The 19,291-nt window shown below is 52.6% G+C and overlaps 8 protein-coding genes across 8 annotated transcripts; 4 read left to right on the top strand and 4 right to left on the bottom strand.

Annotated features, from left to right (window-relative positions):
• Positions 1–44: 44 nt before the first annotated feature.
• On the top strand, positions 45–1,236 carry CABS01_11170 (alcohol dehydrogenase GroES-like domain-containing protein; the record flags this gene model as incomplete). The annotated part of the gene is made up of 3 exons (XM_060544525.1): positions 45–249; positions 308–536; positions 588–1,236. The coding sequence occupies 3 exons, from the start codon at positions 45–47 to the stop codon at positions 1,234–1,236; spliced, it is 1,083 nt and encodes a 360-aa protein (XP_060397773.1).
• Positions 1,237–1,848: 612 nt separating this feature from the next.
• CABS01_11169 (ribosome assembly protein 4) lies at positions 1,849–3,093 on the top strand (the record flags this gene model as incomplete). The annotated part of the gene is made up of 2 exons (XM_060544524.1): positions 1,849–1,928; positions 2,019–3,093. The coding sequence occupies 2 exons, from the start codon at positions 1,849–1,851 to the stop codon at positions 3,091–3,093; spliced, it is 1,155 nt and encodes a 384-aa protein (XP_060397772.1).
• Positions 3,094–4,403: 1,310 nt separating this feature from the next.
• Positions 4,404–6,557, top strand: CABS01_11168 (methionyl-tRNA synthetase; the record flags this gene model as incomplete). The annotated part of the gene is made up of 3 exons (XM_060544523.1): positions 4,404–4,572; positions 4,644–5,964; positions 6,023–6,557. 3 exons carry the CDS (start codon positions 4,404–4,406, stop codon positions 6,555–6,557), a joined length of 2,025 nt encoding a protein of 674 aa, XP_060397771.1.
• A 1,437-nt stretch (positions 6,558–7,994) lies between these two features.
• On the bottom strand, positions 7,995–9,558 carry CABS01_11167 (glycosyl hydrolase family 43 protein; the record flags this gene model as incomplete). Its single annotated transcript, XM_060544522.1, has 2 exons — positions 7,995–9,146; positions 9,208–9,558. 2 exons carry the CDS (start codon positions 9,556–9,558, stop codon positions 7,995–7,997), a joined length of 1,503 nt encoding a protein of 500 aa, XP_060397770.1.
• Positions 9,559–11,789: 2,231 nt separating this feature from the next.
• CABS01_11166 (uncharacterized protein) lies at positions 11,790–12,375 on the top strand (the record flags this gene model as incomplete). Its single annotated transcript, XM_060544521.1, has 3 exons — positions 11,790–11,998; positions 12,052–12,174; positions 12,246–12,375. 3 exons carry the CDS (start codon positions 11,790–11,792, stop codon positions 12,373–12,375), a joined length of 462 nt encoding a protein of 153 aa, XP_060397769.1.
• A 364-nt stretch (positions 12,376–12,739) lies between these two features.
• On the bottom strand, positions 12,740–14,515 carry CABS01_11165 (uncharacterized protein; the record flags this gene model as incomplete). Its single annotated transcript, XM_060544520.1, has 1 exon — positions 12,740–14,515. One exon carries the CDS (start codon positions 14,513–14,515, stop codon positions 12,740–12,742), a length of 1,776 nt encoding a protein of 591 aa, XP_060397768.1.
• Positions 14,516–16,237: 1,722 nt separating this feature from the next.
• On the bottom strand, positions 16,238–16,583 carry CABS01_11164 (uncharacterized protein; the record flags this gene model as incomplete). Its single annotated transcript, XM_060544519.1, has 2 exons — positions 16,238–16,372; positions 16,452–16,583. 2 exons carry the CDS (start codon positions 16,581–16,583, stop codon positions 16,238–16,240), a joined length of 267 nt encoding a protein of 88 aa, XP_060397767.1.
• Positions 16,584–17,554: 971 nt separating this feature from the next.
• CABS01_11163 (oxidoreductase) lies at positions 17,555–18,729 on the bottom strand (the record flags this gene model as incomplete). Its single annotated transcript, XM_060544518.1, has 2 exons — positions 17,555–18,005; positions 18,059–18,729. 2 exons carry the CDS (start codon positions 18,727–18,729, stop codon positions 17,555–17,557), a joined length of 1,122 nt encoding a protein of 373 aa, XP_060397766.1.
• Between the last annotated feature and the right edge of the window lie 562 nt (positions 18,730–19,291).

The following is a 19,291-nucleotide window of genomic DNA, read 5'->3' as shown; positions in this document are numbered from 1 at the left end:
ACGAATCTACAAGACAGCTCTTCACTCACACTCAACTACCCATCATGTCGATTCCCGAGAAGTTCACCGGCTTCCAGGTCAACAGTGCCGAGACCTGGCAAGACTTCAAGAAGCAGGAGTTTGACCCCAAGCCGTTTGGTGACTACGACGTCGATATTAAGATTGAGTGCTGCGGTGTTTGTGCCAGTGATGTTCACACCATCAAGGGTGACTGGGGTGCTCAGCCCTATCCTCTGGCGGTTGGTCACGGTGAGTCCATGTGTCTACTGCGTAGTTGTGACCTGCTGGCTAACTCCGCTATGTCTAGAAATCGTCGGAAAGGCTTTGAGAGTCGGCTCCAAGGTCACCAAGATCAAGGAGGGCTCGCGCGTTGGTGTTGGAGCTCAATCCTACGCCTGCCTCGAGTGCCGTCAGTGCAAGAACGACAACGAGACATACTGCAAGCACCAGCTCGACACCTACGGCTCTACATTCCCCGACTCCGGCGCCATCTCCCAGGGCGGATACTCCTCCCACGTCCGCACACACGAGCACTGGTACGTGTGTTTGCTACTCTCGAAATGAGATGCATGCTAATCAAGTCACAGGGTTTTCCCCATCCCCGAAGCCCTCCCCAGCACCATCGCTGCTCCTATGCTCTGCGCTGGCCTGACAGCTTACAGCCCTCTGATCAGAAACGGATGTGGCCCTGGCAAGAAGGTCGGCATTGTCGGCATTGGCGGCATCGGTCACTTTGGTGTCATGTTCGCCAAGGCTCTGGGTGCTGAGGTCTGGGCCATTTCCCGTTCGCGATCCAAGGAGGCGGACTCTTTGAAGATGGGTGCCGATGGCTACCTGGCGAGCGGCGAGAAGGGTTGGAACGAGCCCCACAAGATGACTTTCGACCTCATTCTTAACACGGCCAACTCATTCGAGGGCTTCGACCTCTCTGCCTACCTTAGCCTTCTCGACGTCCACGGCAAGTGGGTGTCTGTCGGTCTCCCCGGTGGTGGTGGCATCACTGTTCGCAACCAGGACTTCCTCCCCAACGGCTGCTTCATTGGCAGCTCCCACTTGGGTAGCAGACGCGAGACGCTGGAGATGTTGCAGCTTGCTGCCGACAAGGGCATCAAGACATGGGTGCAGGAGGTTCCCATCAGCGCCGATGGTTTAAGGTCGGCGATGAACGGCATTGAGGATTCCAGTGTCCGCTACAGATACTGCCTGACCAACTATGAGGAGGCATTTGGCCAGTAGGCATAAGGACTGCATGGGTGCGATTTGAATAGCGAAGCAGAAGAATACCATTTAATGACCATCTACAATTGCGTATCAGTTGGATCTCTATCTTGGAAGACGCACTCATCACATCAGTGAATTATCAAATGTCCCTGCTTCATCATGTGTCAGTGTCGCGGCAGAATGCGACCTAATGGAAGAGTTCCGCCATTCCGAATGCTCATTTTCCGGGCGCATTTTCAAATTATTCCCTTTCATCTTCTTTTGCTGTGTACCCAAACAGCCCGGTGTGCCCGGCGCGACCGGTGCGATCGCCGGTCATCGGCAACACAAACAAGGTTCCGCGGGGAGAGACAATGACCGACAGGGGTCTGAGGAGCTCAGCCATTGCGGCTGTGTGCGGTGACATCCCAAGCCGCCCGAGGAGACCGGGGTCTCGGCAAGGTGACATGACTGATCTGATCGATTGATCTGGGGAAAACGTCTAGCGTCTTCAATCCAACTTCGTCCATCAACCACATTGTTTGTTTTACCCAAAAGCTCTTCATTCGTTACACTGGGGAATCCGCCGGACGGCAGTGGATGTTGCTGTGTTTGGGTTGAAAGGAAACAGAGAGAAACATTGACATCATGAGCGCTTACCTGGACGCCAGCAATGGCCCGCCGGCGGATGATTCGATGCCCAGCTATGAGGAGGCGGTCGCCGGGGGGTGCGTTTTCTTTGCTTGACATTTACGCGCATGATCCGCAACATTTCAACATCACTCAAGATATGCATAGATAACTGACCATATTTACAGCGCGCAGCGGAATGCAGTGAGGACACACTCCGTCTCGGGATCAATACAATCCCTCAACCTTCACGACGGCACCCTCCCACCATCAATTCTGCGCCTCAAGCACCTCGGCCGCGCAATCTGCCTTAACGGCACCGTCACCTCCATCGCCATCAGTCCAAAAGGCTACGTCGCCACATCGCAAGACAACTCGGGCACCGCGCTTCCCTCGAGCACCAAGATCTGGGACTTTCCCCAGAAGCCCGGCGCCGTGGGCGCGCGCCTCGTGCCGTCTGACATCAGCAGCGACGCGCCTGTGGTCGTCTTCAGCCCGGATGGAAAACTGACGGCGGTGGTGGAGAAGGATGCAGGATGGAAGCGGGAGTGGCGGGTGAAGCTCCGCGCCGGGGAGGAAGGGCGAGGGGTGCGGTGCGCGTTGAACGGTGTCGGGCATCCCGCGGCGTTTAGCCCCGACGGGAAGAAGTTTGCGGCGGCGGATCCGTTGGGCGTTGTTGTTGTGTTTGAGGCGGCGACGAGTCCGCCGGGGATGCCACCTACGAAGAAGGTGGCGGGTGTGATGAACCATGCTGCGCCGACGCATGTTCTCTTCATGCCGAACGGTGCGGACCTCGTGACGCTGTCGAGGGACGGGACGGTGAGGATATCGGAGGCCAAGACGGGGAGGACGCTACGGCGGATGGAGGTGGATGGGGTTGTGACGGGGACGGGGACGGGGGCGCGGGCGTTGGGGGCGTCGCCGGATGGGAGGGTGGTTGTGTCGGTGTGGGCGAGGGCCGTGTATGTGTGGGAGCACGAGGCTGGGCGGGTATCGAGCTGGGAGATGAACAAAGTGCGGAACAACGAGGGGTGGCCGCTGGCGGTGTCGCCGGATTGTCGGTTCCTGGCGTGTCGGACAGAGGAGGGGATGGATATCTCGGATGTGTACTCTGGACAGGTTCTGGCTGAAGTGACGACCGCGGTGGGGATTGATGGGCTAGTGACGGCGGCGGCCTTTTCGATGGACGGGAAGATGATGGCTGTTGGGAGGCATAGTGGTGTTGTTGATGTGTGGAACTTGGCGCCCTATGAAGGATTATGATGATGGGAGTTTTTCTTTTGTCTTGATCTGCTTATGACGATCCGGGAGGGAATGTTTTTCTGTTGGATTCATGTGGGAATAGCGATGAATCAGGCAAAAGTGCTATCTTCATGTTCAAAAGTTACGGGAAACAAGGGAGATTACATATACAGATGTTGATTCAGGCATCTCATAAACCTATCTCAGGGAGCATATTACGGAGCCTCAACCCAAAGGTATTGGTCTCATGACTTATCACCAGGGCATTGGACTTCATCTAGAAACCCCCAAAGGCGTTTCGCCGAAAAGCAGTGACCAAGTTGGACTCGCTCCCATGTTTTGCATCATGTCGTCTCTTATTGTAGAAGTCAATTGGGATGGGATCTCCTAGTTCGGACGAATACGGTTGGATTGTTATCAGCATCTCTGGTTATTTCAATCATTGAAGGGATGGTATTTTTGTCATGAACACCACTTGATAGTTCGTCAATCGTCTTATGAAACTGGAAATCGAAAAGAGCTCCCAGAACGAATGCGACACGTAAATGAATTTCAAATATCGTGCCTGGGCTGCATGTTTAGTTTGAGAGAATAGGAAGGTAAACATACTTCCTGCTTTCGATTAGGCTGTAAGCCGTGTGCTCGCGTGACACTGTCCGCGACCAGCCGAGCACAAACACGTCCAGTGCCGTCTGAGCGAACAAAGGTTGCGGAGGTGACAAATGGAGTCATAAGTCGAGGCTTGATGACCAATGTTTGGATATTGAGCCACCTGCCCCAAAGTCTGTTCATTGCGCCCAACGCTCCCTATTGTAATCACGCCTTTGTGTGCATTATGGCCGAAGCTGATATCAATGGCATTTCAAAACGCGAATATATGCTAAGTCTTGACGCCGTAATAGAACATCGCGTTTCATCTCAACCCTTATGTAACTCATCTCATGATCAAATTCATTCCAGATATTGAATGAGTTGCCTTAGTGAGTGAGTCCCTTACATGAGTGAGTGAGTGAGTGAGTGAGGATGAGAACTCGGCGATTACGATTGAGAAATGGCCCAAGCTTTTCGACCGTGCCCCTCATCCCAAAAGGGGATAGTGCGGGGTCCAAGGCTCGCGCAACATTTCAGAGTCAGTCTGGTAGGTAGGTGCGACTCACAGTTGGCAGTGGCAGTTGCCCTGGGCAGTGGGGGACGTACCTCACCGTGGGCGCAATTGCACACCGCGCCTGACTCCCTTCCCCGAGAAAGTCGGCATCTCAAGTTTCCATTCTTTCTTTTCCTCTCTTCCTCCTCTCCGCCTCTCCTCTCGACACACAGCAAACAAACACATCATGGCGCCGAATCCCATTCTGCCCGTCAAGGGCAAGAACAATGTTCTAATTACCTCCGCCCTGCCCTACGTCAACAACGTTCCTCATCTCGGAAACATCATTGGCAGTGTTCTGTCTGCCGATGTCTTTGCGCGGTACTCCCGTGCTCGCGGAAACCCCACCATCTACAGTATGTTGCGACTACCTCTCTCCCTTGAGTGTCTTCCAATGCCCAATCCCGGCTGACCCTTTCTACTACAGTCTGCGGCTCCGACGAGTATGGCACTGCGACCGAGACCAAGGCCCTTGAGGAGGGCGTAACCCCATCCGAGCTGTGCGCAAAGTACCATGCCCTCCACAAGGGCATCTACGACTACTTTGACATCTCGTTCGATATCTTTGGCCGAACCCCGACCGCCCAACAGACCGAGATTGTCCAGGACATCTTTACCAAGCTGTGGAAAAACGGATACATTGAGGAGCGCGAGACCGTCCAGCCTTTCTGCCCTGTCGAGGCCCACCAGTCTTTCCTCGCTGATCGATTTGTCGAGGGTGTCTGCTCTATCTGCGCCTACGATGGTGCTAGAGGCGATCAGTGTGACAAGTGCGGTAACCTTCTCGATCCTCTCGAGCCCGAACCCGAAGCAAACGCTTCTGCCGATGACGATGTTGCTGCCAAGCCCACTGGCTTCTTGATCAAGCCCCGTTGCAAGCTCGACGGAGCTACCCCGGAGAAGCGCAAGACGAAGCACTTGTTCCTCAGACTCGACGCTCTCAAGGACGATCTGGTCAAGTGGTTCAAGGAATCTAGCAAGAAGGGCGCATGGAGCAACAATGCGGAGCAGATTACTCAAGCTTGGATCGACAAGGGCCTCAAGCCCCGTGGTATCACCAGAGATCTCAAGTGGGGTGTCCCGATCCCGACTCACGAGGTCGGAGAGGACTACGCAAGAAAGGTCTTTTATGTCTGGTTCGACGCCTGCATCGGATACGTCTCCATCACCAAGAACTACACCGACGGCGACAACCTCGAAGGCAAGAACTGGGAGCAGTGGTGGAAGAACCCCGATGACGTGAAGCTGTACCAATTCATGGGCAAGGACAACGTTCAATTCCATACCATCATCTTCCCTGGATCTCAGCTCGGCACCGGCGAGAACTGGACTAAACTGCACAAGATCTCCACTACCGAGTATCTTAACTACGAGGGTGGCAAGTTCAGCAAGTCGAGAGGTGTCGGTGTCTTTGGCAATCAGGTACAACAGACTGGTGTGCCCGTCGATGTCTGGAGATACTACTTGCTGTCTCGCCGCCCCGAGACTTCCGATTCTGAGTTCATGTGGCAGGAGATGGTTGACGGCAACAACAACGAGCTCCTCAAGAACCTCGGCAACTTCTGCCAGAGAGTCAACAAGTTCTGCCAGGCCAAGACCGAAGGCGCGGTTCCCGACTACACCAAATACACTGATGACTATCTGAAGAAGCACATCGACGAGGTCAACACCCTGCTCAAGGAGTACATCAACAATATGGAGGCCACCAAGATGAGGGCTGGTCTTCAGACCATCATGTCTATTTCTGCGTATGCCAACCATTTATCTCCCCCGTTATTTCGTGACGTGAGCTAATGATATCGATAGCCTCGGCAACAAGCTGCTCCAGGACAACAAGCTCGACAACAGACTTCTTACTGAGGAGCCTGACCGCTGCGCTGCCGTTGTCGGTCTCGCGCTCAACCAGATCGACCTTTTGGCCTCTCTCGTCGCTCCTTACCTGCCCAACACCTCGACTGCTATCCTCAAGCAGCTCGGCGTTGAGCCCAAGCCGTTCATCCCCGACACCTGGGTCACTGATGCCATCAAGCCCGGTCACAAGCTTGGAACCCCCGAGCATCTCTTCACCCAGATTGCGGCATCCAAGATTGAGGAGTGGAAGGACGCCTTTGGCGGCGAGGAAGTCAGAAAGCAAAAGGAGGAGGCGGCGGCCAAGGCCGCTGCTAAGAAGGCGGCAAAGGACGCCGAGAAGGCCCGTAAGAAGGCCAAGAAGGAGGCGGAAAAGGCCAAGGCGGCCGGAGCTGGAGCGTCGGTGGAGTCTACCGAGAAGAAGGCCGAGGCTGACCCGGCCATCGAGGCGGTAACAGAGGCCATCTCCAAGACGGATGTCCACGCATCGTAGAGTAGAAAAAGACGAGTAGGCGTTTCATGATTATTGGCGTTGTAGAGAGGCTATGGTTGCAGCGGATGATTGATGAGTTGCTTGCTAGGCATGAGAGATAGATGTCAACCATTGTCTCTGGAAGAATCACAAAGTGTTTCCGTGGTCCATTTGATATTCATCGTCGTCCATGTCCTCTGTGGCCTGATTATTGGAGACTACCTCCCTGTGTGTCTTCTAATGCTATAGTCTGTGTATCAAACGGAATGTTGACTTCCTCTATTCTGCTACGTAGGTTCACCCCACTGCGCTGAAGGATCGTTAGGGGGCCTAGTCCATTGGGCTCCTCGTTTCCTTGATCAGGTCTTTGACAAGAAATTAAGTCAAAAACCACGTAAATGACGGTTGACGAAAATGAGGGAATGATAATCCTTTCAACGATATCAGATCATGGACGTTGAGGACACGTGACTATTACCTTGTTGAGGGTAAAGTGAACTCACAGGGTAAGAAGGTATGACCCAGACTGTCACCTTCCTTCCATCCCGTCTAATAGAATTCTACGTATCACAGGCCCACCGTCACCTGACCGGGCACCCTCTGCCTCGCTGCTGCCTCACGTGAGGCCATCTACGTACCTATCTTACCTACCACGGTAGGTAGGTACTTATACCCTCCCAACGTCTAATTCTGTCACCAGCACAGCAGCGCCCGTCTAGGTCGGCGAGGTCAGGTCAAGCTGTGTGCGAGGTGGTCGAATGGTTAAAATAAAAACAAATACTCCCATGAAGTCAGAGTTCGGGTTGACAGAGGGGCGCGCTGTTCGAGTCCGGGCAGGGGCGTGAATTATAAGGTCAGTATTCCCCCTCTATTCCTTTTTTTTTTTGACTCTTTTTAGCACTTAATACATCTTTATACTCTTTCATTTTAGTTTTGTTTGGTGAATCAATAGTTGAATTGACCGCGTTCTTGTTTATCGTCTACAATATGCTAGCCTTCTCACGACTCCTACCTGCATGAAATCATTTGAGAGCCCCTCGATCGCCTGGCCAGCCACGCTTTTCAGGCGAGATTGTGTACGCGATAACATTCTCGGAGCATGAGCTGACGGGCCTATTTAAATCTTTGCTTACGTTGTTATACCTCAGTGCGGCATGTAGGATGCAATCACTTTCATTTCCTATCACTTACCCTGCAGCTTCCATGACTTGTTCAGTTCTTTTGTTGCCGCACCTACGACTCTCACTTTTTGCGTCTGGTTTTCAGCAGAGGGCACACTCGAATGAATGACTCTGCATTAGGGTAATGAGACCATGATTGACGAGAGATCAGGCTGGGGACCACATGGAGCTGGTAGACAAGGCACGGATATTTACAAAACATCACGGAGAAGACGATACGTTCATCCGAGCTCGCTCGCTAATAGACTGATATCTTCTAATTACTACAAGTAAGCCATTACTCGACGTTCTCAATGCCCCTCTTGCACTTGACAGGGCCGCCCTCGGGAGGGTAGACCACGATACGGTCGATATCAGCACCCTTAAAGTCAAAGCCGTTCCACAACCCACCAATAGTGATAGTGTTGTTCGCGTTCTTCTCCAAAGTCAACTGCAAGGGCGTGGAAAGGATAATGCCCTTGTGGCTATCACGCTGGAAAAGCGTCTCAACCTGCTGCTCGTTGCCGTTCACCACGACAGAAGCTACACGACGAAGCTGCCACTTTCCGCCGATACGGTCGGGATTGCCGCCGGGCTGGTCGCCGAAACCCATGTCGTCCGTGTTCTGGTAGTAAAACGACACCCACTGCGGCTCGCCGGCGCCCTGAATGCCGGTGAAGGTAACGGTGCTGTCGTTGCCGTAGATGCCCGTCACGATGGAGCCGCCGCTGGCAAAGGTGGCTTCCTGCTTGAAGGCTGCGCCGGCCGTGGTGGCGGAGTCGTGGGCGTAGTAAGGTGTGCCTTCAATGGGGGTGACGACGCCCGTCTTGACGTCGAGGTCGTAGACGTCGTGCCATTCTACGTGGACCGACTTCTTTTCGTCGTCGATGACGAGGGGCAACCAGATGTAGCGGCTCTCCCAAAGGGAGTTGGAGTCCCACTGGTCGCCGAGGTAGAGGTACGTCGTGACCTCGGAGCCCTCGATTTTGAGGGAGAAGCCGGACTGGGAGTTGTACGTTCGGGTGTAGGCGTCAGAAACGAAAAAGGGCTGGGACCAGGGGCCGGCGAGGGAGTCGGCGCGGAATGCGACGACGTTGTTGGGGCGGTAGCCCGTCTTGTGTGACATGAGGGCGTAGTAGCTCTTATCGGTCTGGATAATGGTCGGGGCCTCGAGGTCGTACTTGTCGAAGCGGTGGACGACCTCGGTCACGTTTGTGATGTCTTCGTTGAAGGCCGAAATGTAGACGTCGCGGCCTTCGCGGCGGTCGCCGTTGGAGTACAGCGAGTAGGAGCGGCCGTCCTTGTAGTCGGTGAAGATGCCAAAGTCCTGAGACCAGTTGCCAAGGGGCGCGGTGGCGTCGACAAAGGTGTAGGGGCCAGAGATATTGGGCGAGGTGGCCAGGCCTTGGAGGAGGAGGCCGTACGTCGAGTTGTCGGCGTGCCACCACATCTGGAACGAGTTAGTCGCGCTGGAAGCCAGATTTCGTCTCGAATTCAAGGTTAAAACCTACGTGGTACTCTTTAGTGGGCTCGCTGTAGACGACCTTGGGGCGTTGGATAATCATGTTGGTCGAGATGTACGGATGGCCCTCGATAGGCTCGAGCGCCTTTCCGTGGAACTCCCATGTCGCGAGGTCATCGGAGCTGTAGACGGAGACACCACCGCCTTCCTCCTGGCCCTCGATCTTGTACTCGCCGAACCAGAAGAACTTGCCCGTGTCCTTGTCGAGCGTGACACCGCCGGCGTGGGCGTTGACGAGATTCCCCTCGTTGTCACGCCATCTGCCGCCGGGGACAATCCACTTGGCGGCGGCGAGGGAGGCGAATAAGAGGCCGGACGAGAAGAGTTTTGCGAGCGCCATGTTAGGAGAGGACTTGTGCTGGGACGAGAACGGTCTCAAGGTCTCGGTCTCTCTACCATTCTCCAGACTGCGGAATTACAATGCGACTCAAGGTATTTATACCATCTTCATGACTTCATGAAGGAACCGGCCGAGATGAGCCGGCTGACATTGGCCCGAAAGCCGAAGCGTCTAAGCCGGGCCATTGAGAAGCGTTGGAAGTCGCGCAAGGCCAAGACCCTTCCAAGAACCACAAGAAAGACTTTTTTGGGGGGGAGATGCTCAAGCAGATGATCGGCCAAGGTGCCATTCCAAAGGCACGAGATGGGTGCGGACTGTAGGAGAGGAAGAGAGGGGTGGCTGGGCTAAGCAGAGTGCCAAGCTGCAGGGCCAGGGGACGAGAGAGAGAAACAAAAAATCCTGGAGAAATTTCCGCCGTTGAGAATCACTGAAAGTTGTGTGGGTGCGGGGAAGCTCCAGGAAGCTTCACGAGTCTTGGGAGACTTCATATAACAACCCCAGTCCTCCCCCAGTTCAGACCTTCAGACTAACCCAAGATCGATGGGCGTGCGGGGTTTTAGCTCGCGTACCGTCGCATCCTTCTATCCCGCGGCCTGGAAATTACGCCTTTTCGGGGGCAGATGTCCGCTGGGCGTTGATGTCATCTGAGTGCGGTGAAGGCGAGCTGTTAGTGTATTGAGAGAGAATCTTCCGTTGGACCGTTGAGCTTGGGCATCCTTCGTCTTGTCCTTGGTCCCAGCAGCTTGGCGAGGGTTGCGTTCGGCTCATCTTGACCGGCCGGGTATGCCATGATGCGCGAAGACAGGTGGGTAGATACGAGATGAACTGCGGGAAACATCAGCAAATGACGGATGTGACACTGGTCCACTTGAGCTCATGACCTGAGCATTCTGATGGGTCAATTGGCAGCGAGATTCCCAAGAGCGAAGAGAAGTTTGTTCAATGGGGCCATTGGTACAAGACTCGAGGAAATATGGGATGATCCGGGCTCATCTGAACCCTTGATGGCCATCCTGTTAAGGGTGCAATAGAGGGGTGGTTTTGTTGGCTTCTTCTCGCAGAAGCATCCCGCGCTGAGTAGCGAGTACCCACTATGGGTAGTTGAACCATACACCGACGCAAAGGTCATTGCTTTCATCCTCTCTTTCAAATGCCATGGAGTTCCAAGACATCAAGCGTGAGCCAATAGTCAGTACATCTGTAAGGAAGGTCTTTTGTTCTCATAGGAGCCGCTCCGTTGGCCGGGGTGGTCCGAGTGGAAGACTGTTGCGCCGTAGCATCTTAAAGTTGGCGCTGAAGGTGTCCTGTCGAAGTCCATAAGTCCAGACTCTTCCTCCGCAAGGGTTCGTATGAACTTCCTCCGAAGCAATTGAGAAGTTCGGCCCACAGCTGGATCCAGTCTAGTCATCGAGGCATCGGCAGACTCACGATGTTCTCCCCTCAGATGATAGCAGGGGCGTCTGGTAGGTCATCCTTGGTGAAATCGGTGCTATTTCTATGAACTCAAGAGCCGCAGCGGTTGAATATCTCGCAAACGGTGCAATATTCCCATAAGAAGGCCTTTGTCTTCTTTTTGCCCATTTCAACATGCTGTCGAGAGATACAGCATACCTTAGACCATTGAGCAACGCTCATCGAAATGCGACTACCGGTTCTGGCGTGGTGGGGTAGTAAGTCTCGGCTAGACGGGTCGTGGGGCTTCTTAGACCCGAGATTGAGGCAGTTCTTTGAACTCGTGGGATCATGGACTTGTCTTTTGCTCCAGATGAAGCAGGCAGCAACGACTTTTTTAATCTTCATCAAGAGTTCAAGAACCGGGCCGAGCGGGAGATCATCATCCTTCACCGACGAGGCTCAACATGATTCTCCGTGAAATTCTCCGGAACCTTGCCCTTAGTGGCCCAATGCCGATGACGACTGATGGCGCAATTGCATCAACCCCAGATTTCATTCGACAGAATGTTATTGGCCCTGTCGAAAGTATGGAAAGCAATATACTCCAAGACGACACGCTTTCCCGACGTGGAATTGCTCCGTTGCCTCGGAGTTGACCGCAACATCAATCGGCGAAATTGAAGCTCTCATCTAAGTTGCTCTATACGCGGACTGAATGGGGAGGAATTGGTTATATAGCTTACAATATGTCAATATCTTGATTCTAGAACTTGTTGTGCGTTCCAGTTACTCTTCAGCCTTAACGGAATTAGTGAACCCATTCTTAGCTCACCATCATGTTGCCTCAACTTTCGCTCATCATGGCCTTGTGCCCCCTAATGGCACTGGCAGCCCCCTCAGCTCCCGAACTTGATAAGAGAGCGATCACATGTTTGAAGGTTGGTGCGACTGCAACAGCAAAATGGACCAACAGTGCTGGCAAGTCATGCACATTCACCGGCGTAGTGGGAAGCAACTACGGCACTAACCTCGCTGGGTCTGGAGAGTGAGTCTTTCTCGTAATGCTTTGCATCTGAATACTGCTAATGACAAACTAAGCTACTCCTGCAATGGACGCTGCGGTGCTGGGTGCACTGGAACTGCCGTTGGTAATGTCTACACACAAGATTGCTTTTCCCACGATATTTGCTCGTACTTCAACAGCGCCAGTGGCGGTGCCAGGTAAGCAGATCTCGAGTGCTCTTTGCTGTGTCTGTTTTAATACCTCATGAATTATGCTGATCTAATTGTAGCGATCCCAACTGCGGTGCCGCGTATAACGCTGCTGTTGACGACACGGCCCTGGGTGCTCTCAATGGATGTGGGCAAACAAACCCTTCAAACGCGGTATCGAAGCCCTCAACACAGCCAGTCTGCAGTTGAGAGAACAGATGAAACAAATACTATTCGGACTGGGCTATTAATTCACCATTTGTTAATCTCATGTAAATATTGAACTACACGGTCGAAAGCAACGAGTAAGCGCAAATTGGTTGAACTGTTGAATTGCAGATTGATCCATGGAGATGTGAAATAATTATGTACAGGTCTCAAAAAGGTCTGTTAAAGAGAGTGTTGAAGAGAGTAAGAAAAGAGTGACTTGAATGCCAAAACCAGAAAAGAGAGTTCCTAAAACCTTTTGTTTACGCCTTCTCTCCAAACCCCAAACTAAGTCTATGACGCTAAAAGTGAAAGAAAGTCTAAGTATCGAGCCAAAAACTCCAATGCTACCCTGGCGCGCATCAACTTAGTTGATGTAGATGGCGCGGAACTGGGTGTTGACGTGCCATCCGGTGCTGGCCAGGGACGGGTTGCCCTTGTTGTAGCAGGTCTTGGTAACAAAGTTGTACACGATCTTGGTGCATCCTGATCTCAAGCGGCACAGAGCAATGCAAGCGAGGTCGCTGGGAACGTAGTACCAGATGTCCGTGGCAGGGTTGTTGGTGAAGTCACTGCTTGGGCAGACTTGGTAGGTGGTGCCGAAGTAGTTGACGGTGTAAGTGGGAGCCAAGCACTTGGTGAGAGCGGTGCCATCGGTGACCTTGACGAGGGTCTGGAAGGGCGCGTTGATGTTCCAGTTGGAGGCGGCGACGCTGGGGCTACCCTTCAGATAGCAGGTCTGGGTGGTAGGGTTGTAGACGGCCTTGGTGCAGCCAGATTGAGCCTCGCAGGCAGTGGCACAGTCAGCGTTGGACTTGTAGCCGTAGTAGATCTGAGGGCTGGGAATCATGAAGTCGGTGTTTGCGCAGACAGCGTACAGTCCACCAGCAGAGCCAACGACATAGCTCACTGGGCTGGGACAGGCGGCGATGGGCCCGCTGGAGACCGCCGTGCTGCTAGTTGTTGCGGCGGCGGTCGAAGAAGAGGTGGAAGTCTTGATTATGGAAGCAGATGAGCTGCTGGATGTAGTCAGGGTCGAAGAAGTGGCGGCCCGTGAGGTAGTAGATGTGGAAAGAGTGGAAGGGGTCGCGATTTGAGACGTGGAAGAAGTAGACAAAGTAGTCGATGTCGTAGAGGCGACCGCGGCATTGCCTTGAGGGCAAGTCCAAGTGCCCATATCAGAGGTGTAAGAGTACGAGTAAGCATACTGGATGGTGTAGACATCAGAGCCAGAAGTGTATCCCGTGTTGACGGCGTAGCTCTTGTCCCAGGTGCGCGAGTACAGAGCACAAATCTGAGCTTGGACGACACCATTCTTGACAAGTGAGTAGCTGGTGAAGAAGTGGCAGTAGAGACCGTTGAAGGGGTTGGTCTCTTGTCTCTGAGAAGCGCAGTCGGCAGCGCAAAGAGAAGGGTCGTACGCAGCGTTGGTGTGAGCCCTGTAAGTGATGTAGCTGTTGCAGTCGCTGGGGGCGTTGATGGTGGCCTTATCAGTGAATGTAGAGTTGTAGCCGGTGACGGCGTAGTCGGGTGCAGTAAGCTGGTATCCGTTTGAGCCAGCAATCACGACGTGGAAGTCGTTTCTGTATTCGCCACTGTTGGTGGCGGTGGAAGGGCCGATGCCAACACCCCAGAAGCTGCATTTGATGACAGTTGTGCTCGAGGGGTTGGGGCACGCGGTGCCGGGATCCTGGCTGGGATCTCTCTCGAAGAAGACGTTGAAGGCTGTACACCCAGTGTTCGATTTGCAGTCAGCTGCGCACTGCGAAGGGCTGTAGGTGGCATAGGTCTTGTAGCCCATGTAAGCCGAGGCGGAGGTCGCAGACTGGAGGTTCTGGAAGGTCTGGTACCACCCAGCCGGGGTGACGGCCGCCAAAGCGGCATTGGACAAGTCCGCGTCGGCGAGGAAAGCCGTGTCCGTGTCGGTGGTGGGGACCGGGCCACTGCCAGCGGGAAGAGCGCTGCAGTCGCCGCGAACGGCCAAGTTGCTGACTTCCCTCTTGGTTGATGCAACAGTCTGGTTGCCAACGCCAATGGGAACAGTCTGAACAGTCGAGATTGGGATGCTGGCTAGCTCAGAAAGAGACAGAAGCTGAGCCGAGCTGGTTGCCGTCAAGGCGGCGAGAACGGTAAATGAGCGCATCTTGGAAGTTGGAAAGATGAAGCTGCTGTTAGTATGTAAAGTCAATGATTGTGAAGAAGGGAGAAGAAGGAATGATTGTGATGAATGACTGTGATGAGTGTGAAAATGATAGTTGCGTTGGTCGAATCTGTCCAAGAGTTATATACATCCCCTCGCAACGATCGCTTCTAGCCATAGAACCTTAGGCTTCGGTTATCCAACATCCAATTCTTTGAGCTACGGAAAAGCCTCATTCATCGTCTGATTATCACTCTAGTGACCAGAAGCTAACGGAGTCGTTGCACAATTAGGCGCACCTCGCTCTCGGTACTCGGGAAGAAAATCTTTGAGATTCGGCCACTGACGCTGCAGACCTGACTCTTGGGACTCTGGGCATCACACCAGAGCAAAAATAGCAACCATGCGTCAAACTGTAGCGCGAGTCTTTACTCAAAGACTCTTTGTTTGATCCGAAAAAACGGGTGATGTGTGAGGATTGTCTTTGACAAAGGAATGGTTCGGTGTGGCTTGAACGTTCGCCTGTCGGGTATCGTTGATGCTAAGAAGCCTCTAGTCCATATTCTGCTAGTTGACGGCGGCGCTCGTATTGCACCCACCGTCGCCGTCCATCAAGCTGGTAGTGTCATTGGCACAAAGTCTACGATCCCTAGACCGAAAAGCTTACCTTTTTTGTCAATGCCCTGAGGATCACAAGCGATATTGACTCTAGAATAGATTGAGGTGAGTAAAGGGTTGAGATGGATGATGTGATGGCCGATGAGAAAACTATTTGTGGACTCTACCACTCTGGAGACTCACCATGACGTCTAGAGTAGATCCGAAGAGAACGCCTCCGGCTCGACATTGCGCATCAAGCATCGATGTGCCAGCACAGCATACCGAGTAAACAAGTAGATCTAGACTTGTCGATCTGGCGTGGTACTGACAGCGCGATATTACCCGAGTGCCTGGGTTCCCGCTCGGCCTTGTGTAACTCAGGTGGAACTGCTAACGTGTAGTTAACTCATGACAGACGGCGCCTCTCCTTAGACTTTGACGGGAACGCCGCCTTACTGGGACATTAGGTTCTCCTCACGCTAGCAAAAGCGAATTCGTTGACTAACAATGAGCGATTTACGCTACTGCAGGGCAGGCTTTCAAGAATCGGGATCTCGGCTGCAACTGCGCACTCAAAATCCTACCAAATATTTTGGCCATTCCACTTCTGGGGATCCCAGTGGATTGGTTGAATGATCTGTCCAAGTAGTGTTTCTATTCCACGTGGTTGAGATAACAACATTGCGGGCGAAGCCCAGCGGCGCCTTTCATGACAGCCAGCTAGTCAGTTCGCGGAGAGCAAGCAGAGCTACTCTGTGGTTAGCTTGAGGCTAGACTTCTCCATCATTGAACATGAACTCCAAACACCGAATACGAAATCAAGCTTCCGAGATAGTAGGAGGTAGTTTTGTAGACTCCCAATTTGGAATATACGGGATCACCTCACATGTAAACATCGCACAGGTTTGTCCAACTTTGGTGGGATCACGTATCGGTCCAGGCCCCGAAGTAAGTTTGGTAAAGGGTTTGAAATAATGAGATTTGTAAGATCTGGTTCTACTTGTCTTTTAGTCTAGTCCCCATATCTGTTCGTTCATGTACCAAAGTAGGTCGGAAGGTGAAGCATTGCGCGGGTCCCGTGGCATTTCTATCCTGAAGTTGACTCATGTTTGAATATTTGGATTTCTAACAATTGTTCTTTCCCGTGCGGAAGCAGAATATGTTGATCGTCCCGTCCGACTGCTCGCAGCAAGTTGCGCCCAAGTCTGGCGCTGAACCTCCAAAGCAGTTGGGCTTGCAATTGGCACAAATATTTTGACACTACGACAAATACACAGAGTCAGTTTACAACTAATAGAGAGGCTGAGTGGTTGATGCGGGACAGAAGTTAGAGACTTACGCTTGTCTTGGTTCCCTTGTCAGCAGGACAGCTACCATCGGCAGGAGCGCCAGCGCAGAAGATGAAAGCGGCAGAAGCGGGAAGAGCGAATTGGAGCAGCGCTGCGACAGCGAGAGTAGGATGGAACAACATCTTTGTCTTAGCAGTTATGGGATTTCCTTCGATGTAGAAAATGAACAGAAATAAGAGATCGGCTTTTGTCTGGGAGAAGATCTGCTACTCGATGTACTAATTGATATAACAGTGACCAGTCACCTTTAAAGGCTTGGAGCAGGCTGTTATTTATACGGAGTGAATCTCGTGTTCATCTCGCAGCTTCTTCGTTCGAGATACATTGTTAATAAATCTAAGTTCCGCAAACCGTGGATCGCGAACTCCATCCCCATGACCTGGTTCGTCCAGAATAAGTTGAGATGACTTGACCCAAGTGACCGACCAAGGGTGGCCTCGCCAAAGCTGAAACTCACCCGATACATCTAGTACATTACTCGTTATTCGACAGTCCTGTAGGAGCAAAGAGGTCCGCCGTCGAACGGGGATCCTCGAGAGATCTCCGCAGGAACCCTGCACGAGTGCATGATCCGAATACAAAGCTTGTTGGGCGTCGTGAGTCGTGGAGGCTGTGAGCTCCGTTATCCCATACTTAAGCTTGCAAAAGCTGCTCGTACCAATGTACTTATTTGGGGCTTTCACTTACCGTGCCCCGATAAGGCTTCGTTATGTTGCTGCACTCGTTCTCCTGCGATAAGTCACCGTAGCCGAGACAATTTGACAGCGGTCCCTCCGAAGTTACCCGTAATAGACATAGTTATATTCGGTCGCGGTGATTCCATGACTCCCATCCCGCTTAAGTAATTTGCAATGCAGTTGAGAGCCTGAGACGCGGTGCGCCCGTAATAGCCGCAGCGACCGAGTTGCTGATGGGAATAGAAGTTGTACCTTTCATCGTTCGGCTTGGATCATTGGTCAGATATGAAAGCCGCCAGGCGGTGAATGACCGAGACCGAACACACACTTCCGTTATCTCATATTATCAATTCCATGGGCGGCTTTTTATGAAGTAATAAAGCTATTGTGCTCTTCTTTAATTATTCTCCAGGACCCTACTGATATCTGCTGGAGTCTGCTCGAAGGATCATCTTGAACAGTTCGATGTCATTCCTCGCATCTAATGCACTCGTCTTCGGAGCCTTCCCGTTGACAACGCAGTCATACAACTCGAGGAACTCATTGGTGTAAGGATCCTGGTATGTCTTCCTGACTTTGCGCTCTTGGAAGCCATCATTCCCGATCATTTCTCTAATGGTCATCGTGACTGGTAGACCCTTGACGTATGGTGTGTCGAAGTCAACGCGAACAATCTTCTCGGGAGAGTACACCTCAATGTGTGCGTCAAATTGCGGGACTTTGCTGAAACCTGACTCATAAGTGACAGGGAAGTCGTCGTACTTGAAGAGGACGCTGAAGATGCCAGGGAAGGTAAGACAAGCTCCTGCAACACTCTTCGGCATACCGATGATTTCTCTCATGGCTGAAAGATCATGGGTTCCGAGTCTATGAATTTATTAGTAATGATGCTCTTTCAGTTTTGTTGAACGTTAACATACCCTCCTAGAAGTCGTAGCATCAGTTGAGAACCAGGGGTAACGGGAACTCCAAACTCTTTCGCCAGAGCCTGCTCAGAGATGTCCGCCTCCCGCTTCAGCCTGTCCTTAGTGTCTGCATCGCTGTAGTCGCTGAACTTTAGCGGGAACGTGCCGGACTGGTCGACAAATGTTGAGTTGGGTCCGATAATGTCTCTGACTCTTGCGTACTGGATCTTCTCCATGCCGCCAACTTCCTTCACCGCATCGGTAAATGCAGTTGCGAAACGCCGCATGGTACCAACCATGACCTTTCCCTTAGACTTCTTCTCGGCTTCGACCAGGCGATCTAAGTCTCGGAAACAGACGGAGGCGGGCTTCTCGATGAGGGTGTACTTGTCGTTCTTGAGCGCCAAGAGGCCATGCTCGACATGGTACGCATCAGCGTTGGCAATGACTACCACATCGACGTCTGGCGAGGAGCAGAGTTCTGCTGCATCAGCCGTTGTCTTGGGCGTTCCTCCCTGCACCTTTCGGGCGCAGTGCTCTAGAGCTTGTTGTGAGATATCGCAGAGGTAGGTGGTTTGGTAGCGATGAGAAAGGAAGTTGAGGTTGGGGATGTGGGCTACCTGAGTGATCTCGCCGCACCCGATGATGCCAACCCTAAGGATGGGCGTTTGCTGCTGGGAGCCCATGTTCTTAGGCGTCGTTCTTGATGTATGGGGAAAGTCGTTGAGGGCCTCTCAATGCAGAATGCACATGAATCTAGATACGAGCCCTGGACGATTATCGCCAACTATCTTGTTCCAGATATGCCTGCTCTTGTGATGTTGAGAGGCGTTCGTGATGGCTTTTGTAATCTTGTCAAGCTCCTGTGGGTACAGCTCCAGCAATGTCGTCAGCTTGAGCTGGATCGTTGAGCCCCGAAGATCATTGGACACGTGAAAATGGATTTGAGACCACTTTTGCTTTGGCAGCTTCATCCAATGATGATTCGACATAATTGGAGAAGTCAAGGCATCTGAAGATGAACAGGCTCCGATACTCCCCGAGACCAACTTGGAACAGAACCGTTGCCCGCGGAGTATCGGAGAAACGCCAAAATTGTTAGTGCGAGATCTAAGGTCACCTAGTTCGGTCGAAGACGCGTCCAGACATGTTGCACGCCGCGACGGTGCATTCTTCCCCGCACACTTCCCTGGCCTCCGACTTCCTGAGAACATCCATCCCGAGTTCCGGTCCCGCGTTTACCCCATG

This window comes from Colletotrichum abscissum (genome assembly GCF_030869225.1).
Source record: "Colletotrichum abscissum strain IMI 504890 chromosome Unknown Scaffold_30.1, whole genome shotgun sequence".
NCBI classification, from domain to species: Eukaryota; Fungi; Ascomycota; class Sordariomycetes; order Glomerellales; family Glomerellaceae; genus Colletotrichum; species Colletotrichum abscissum.
The sequence above is the reverse complement of the archived record's forward strand: the minus strand, read 5'-3'. Positions and strand labels throughout refer to the sequence as shown.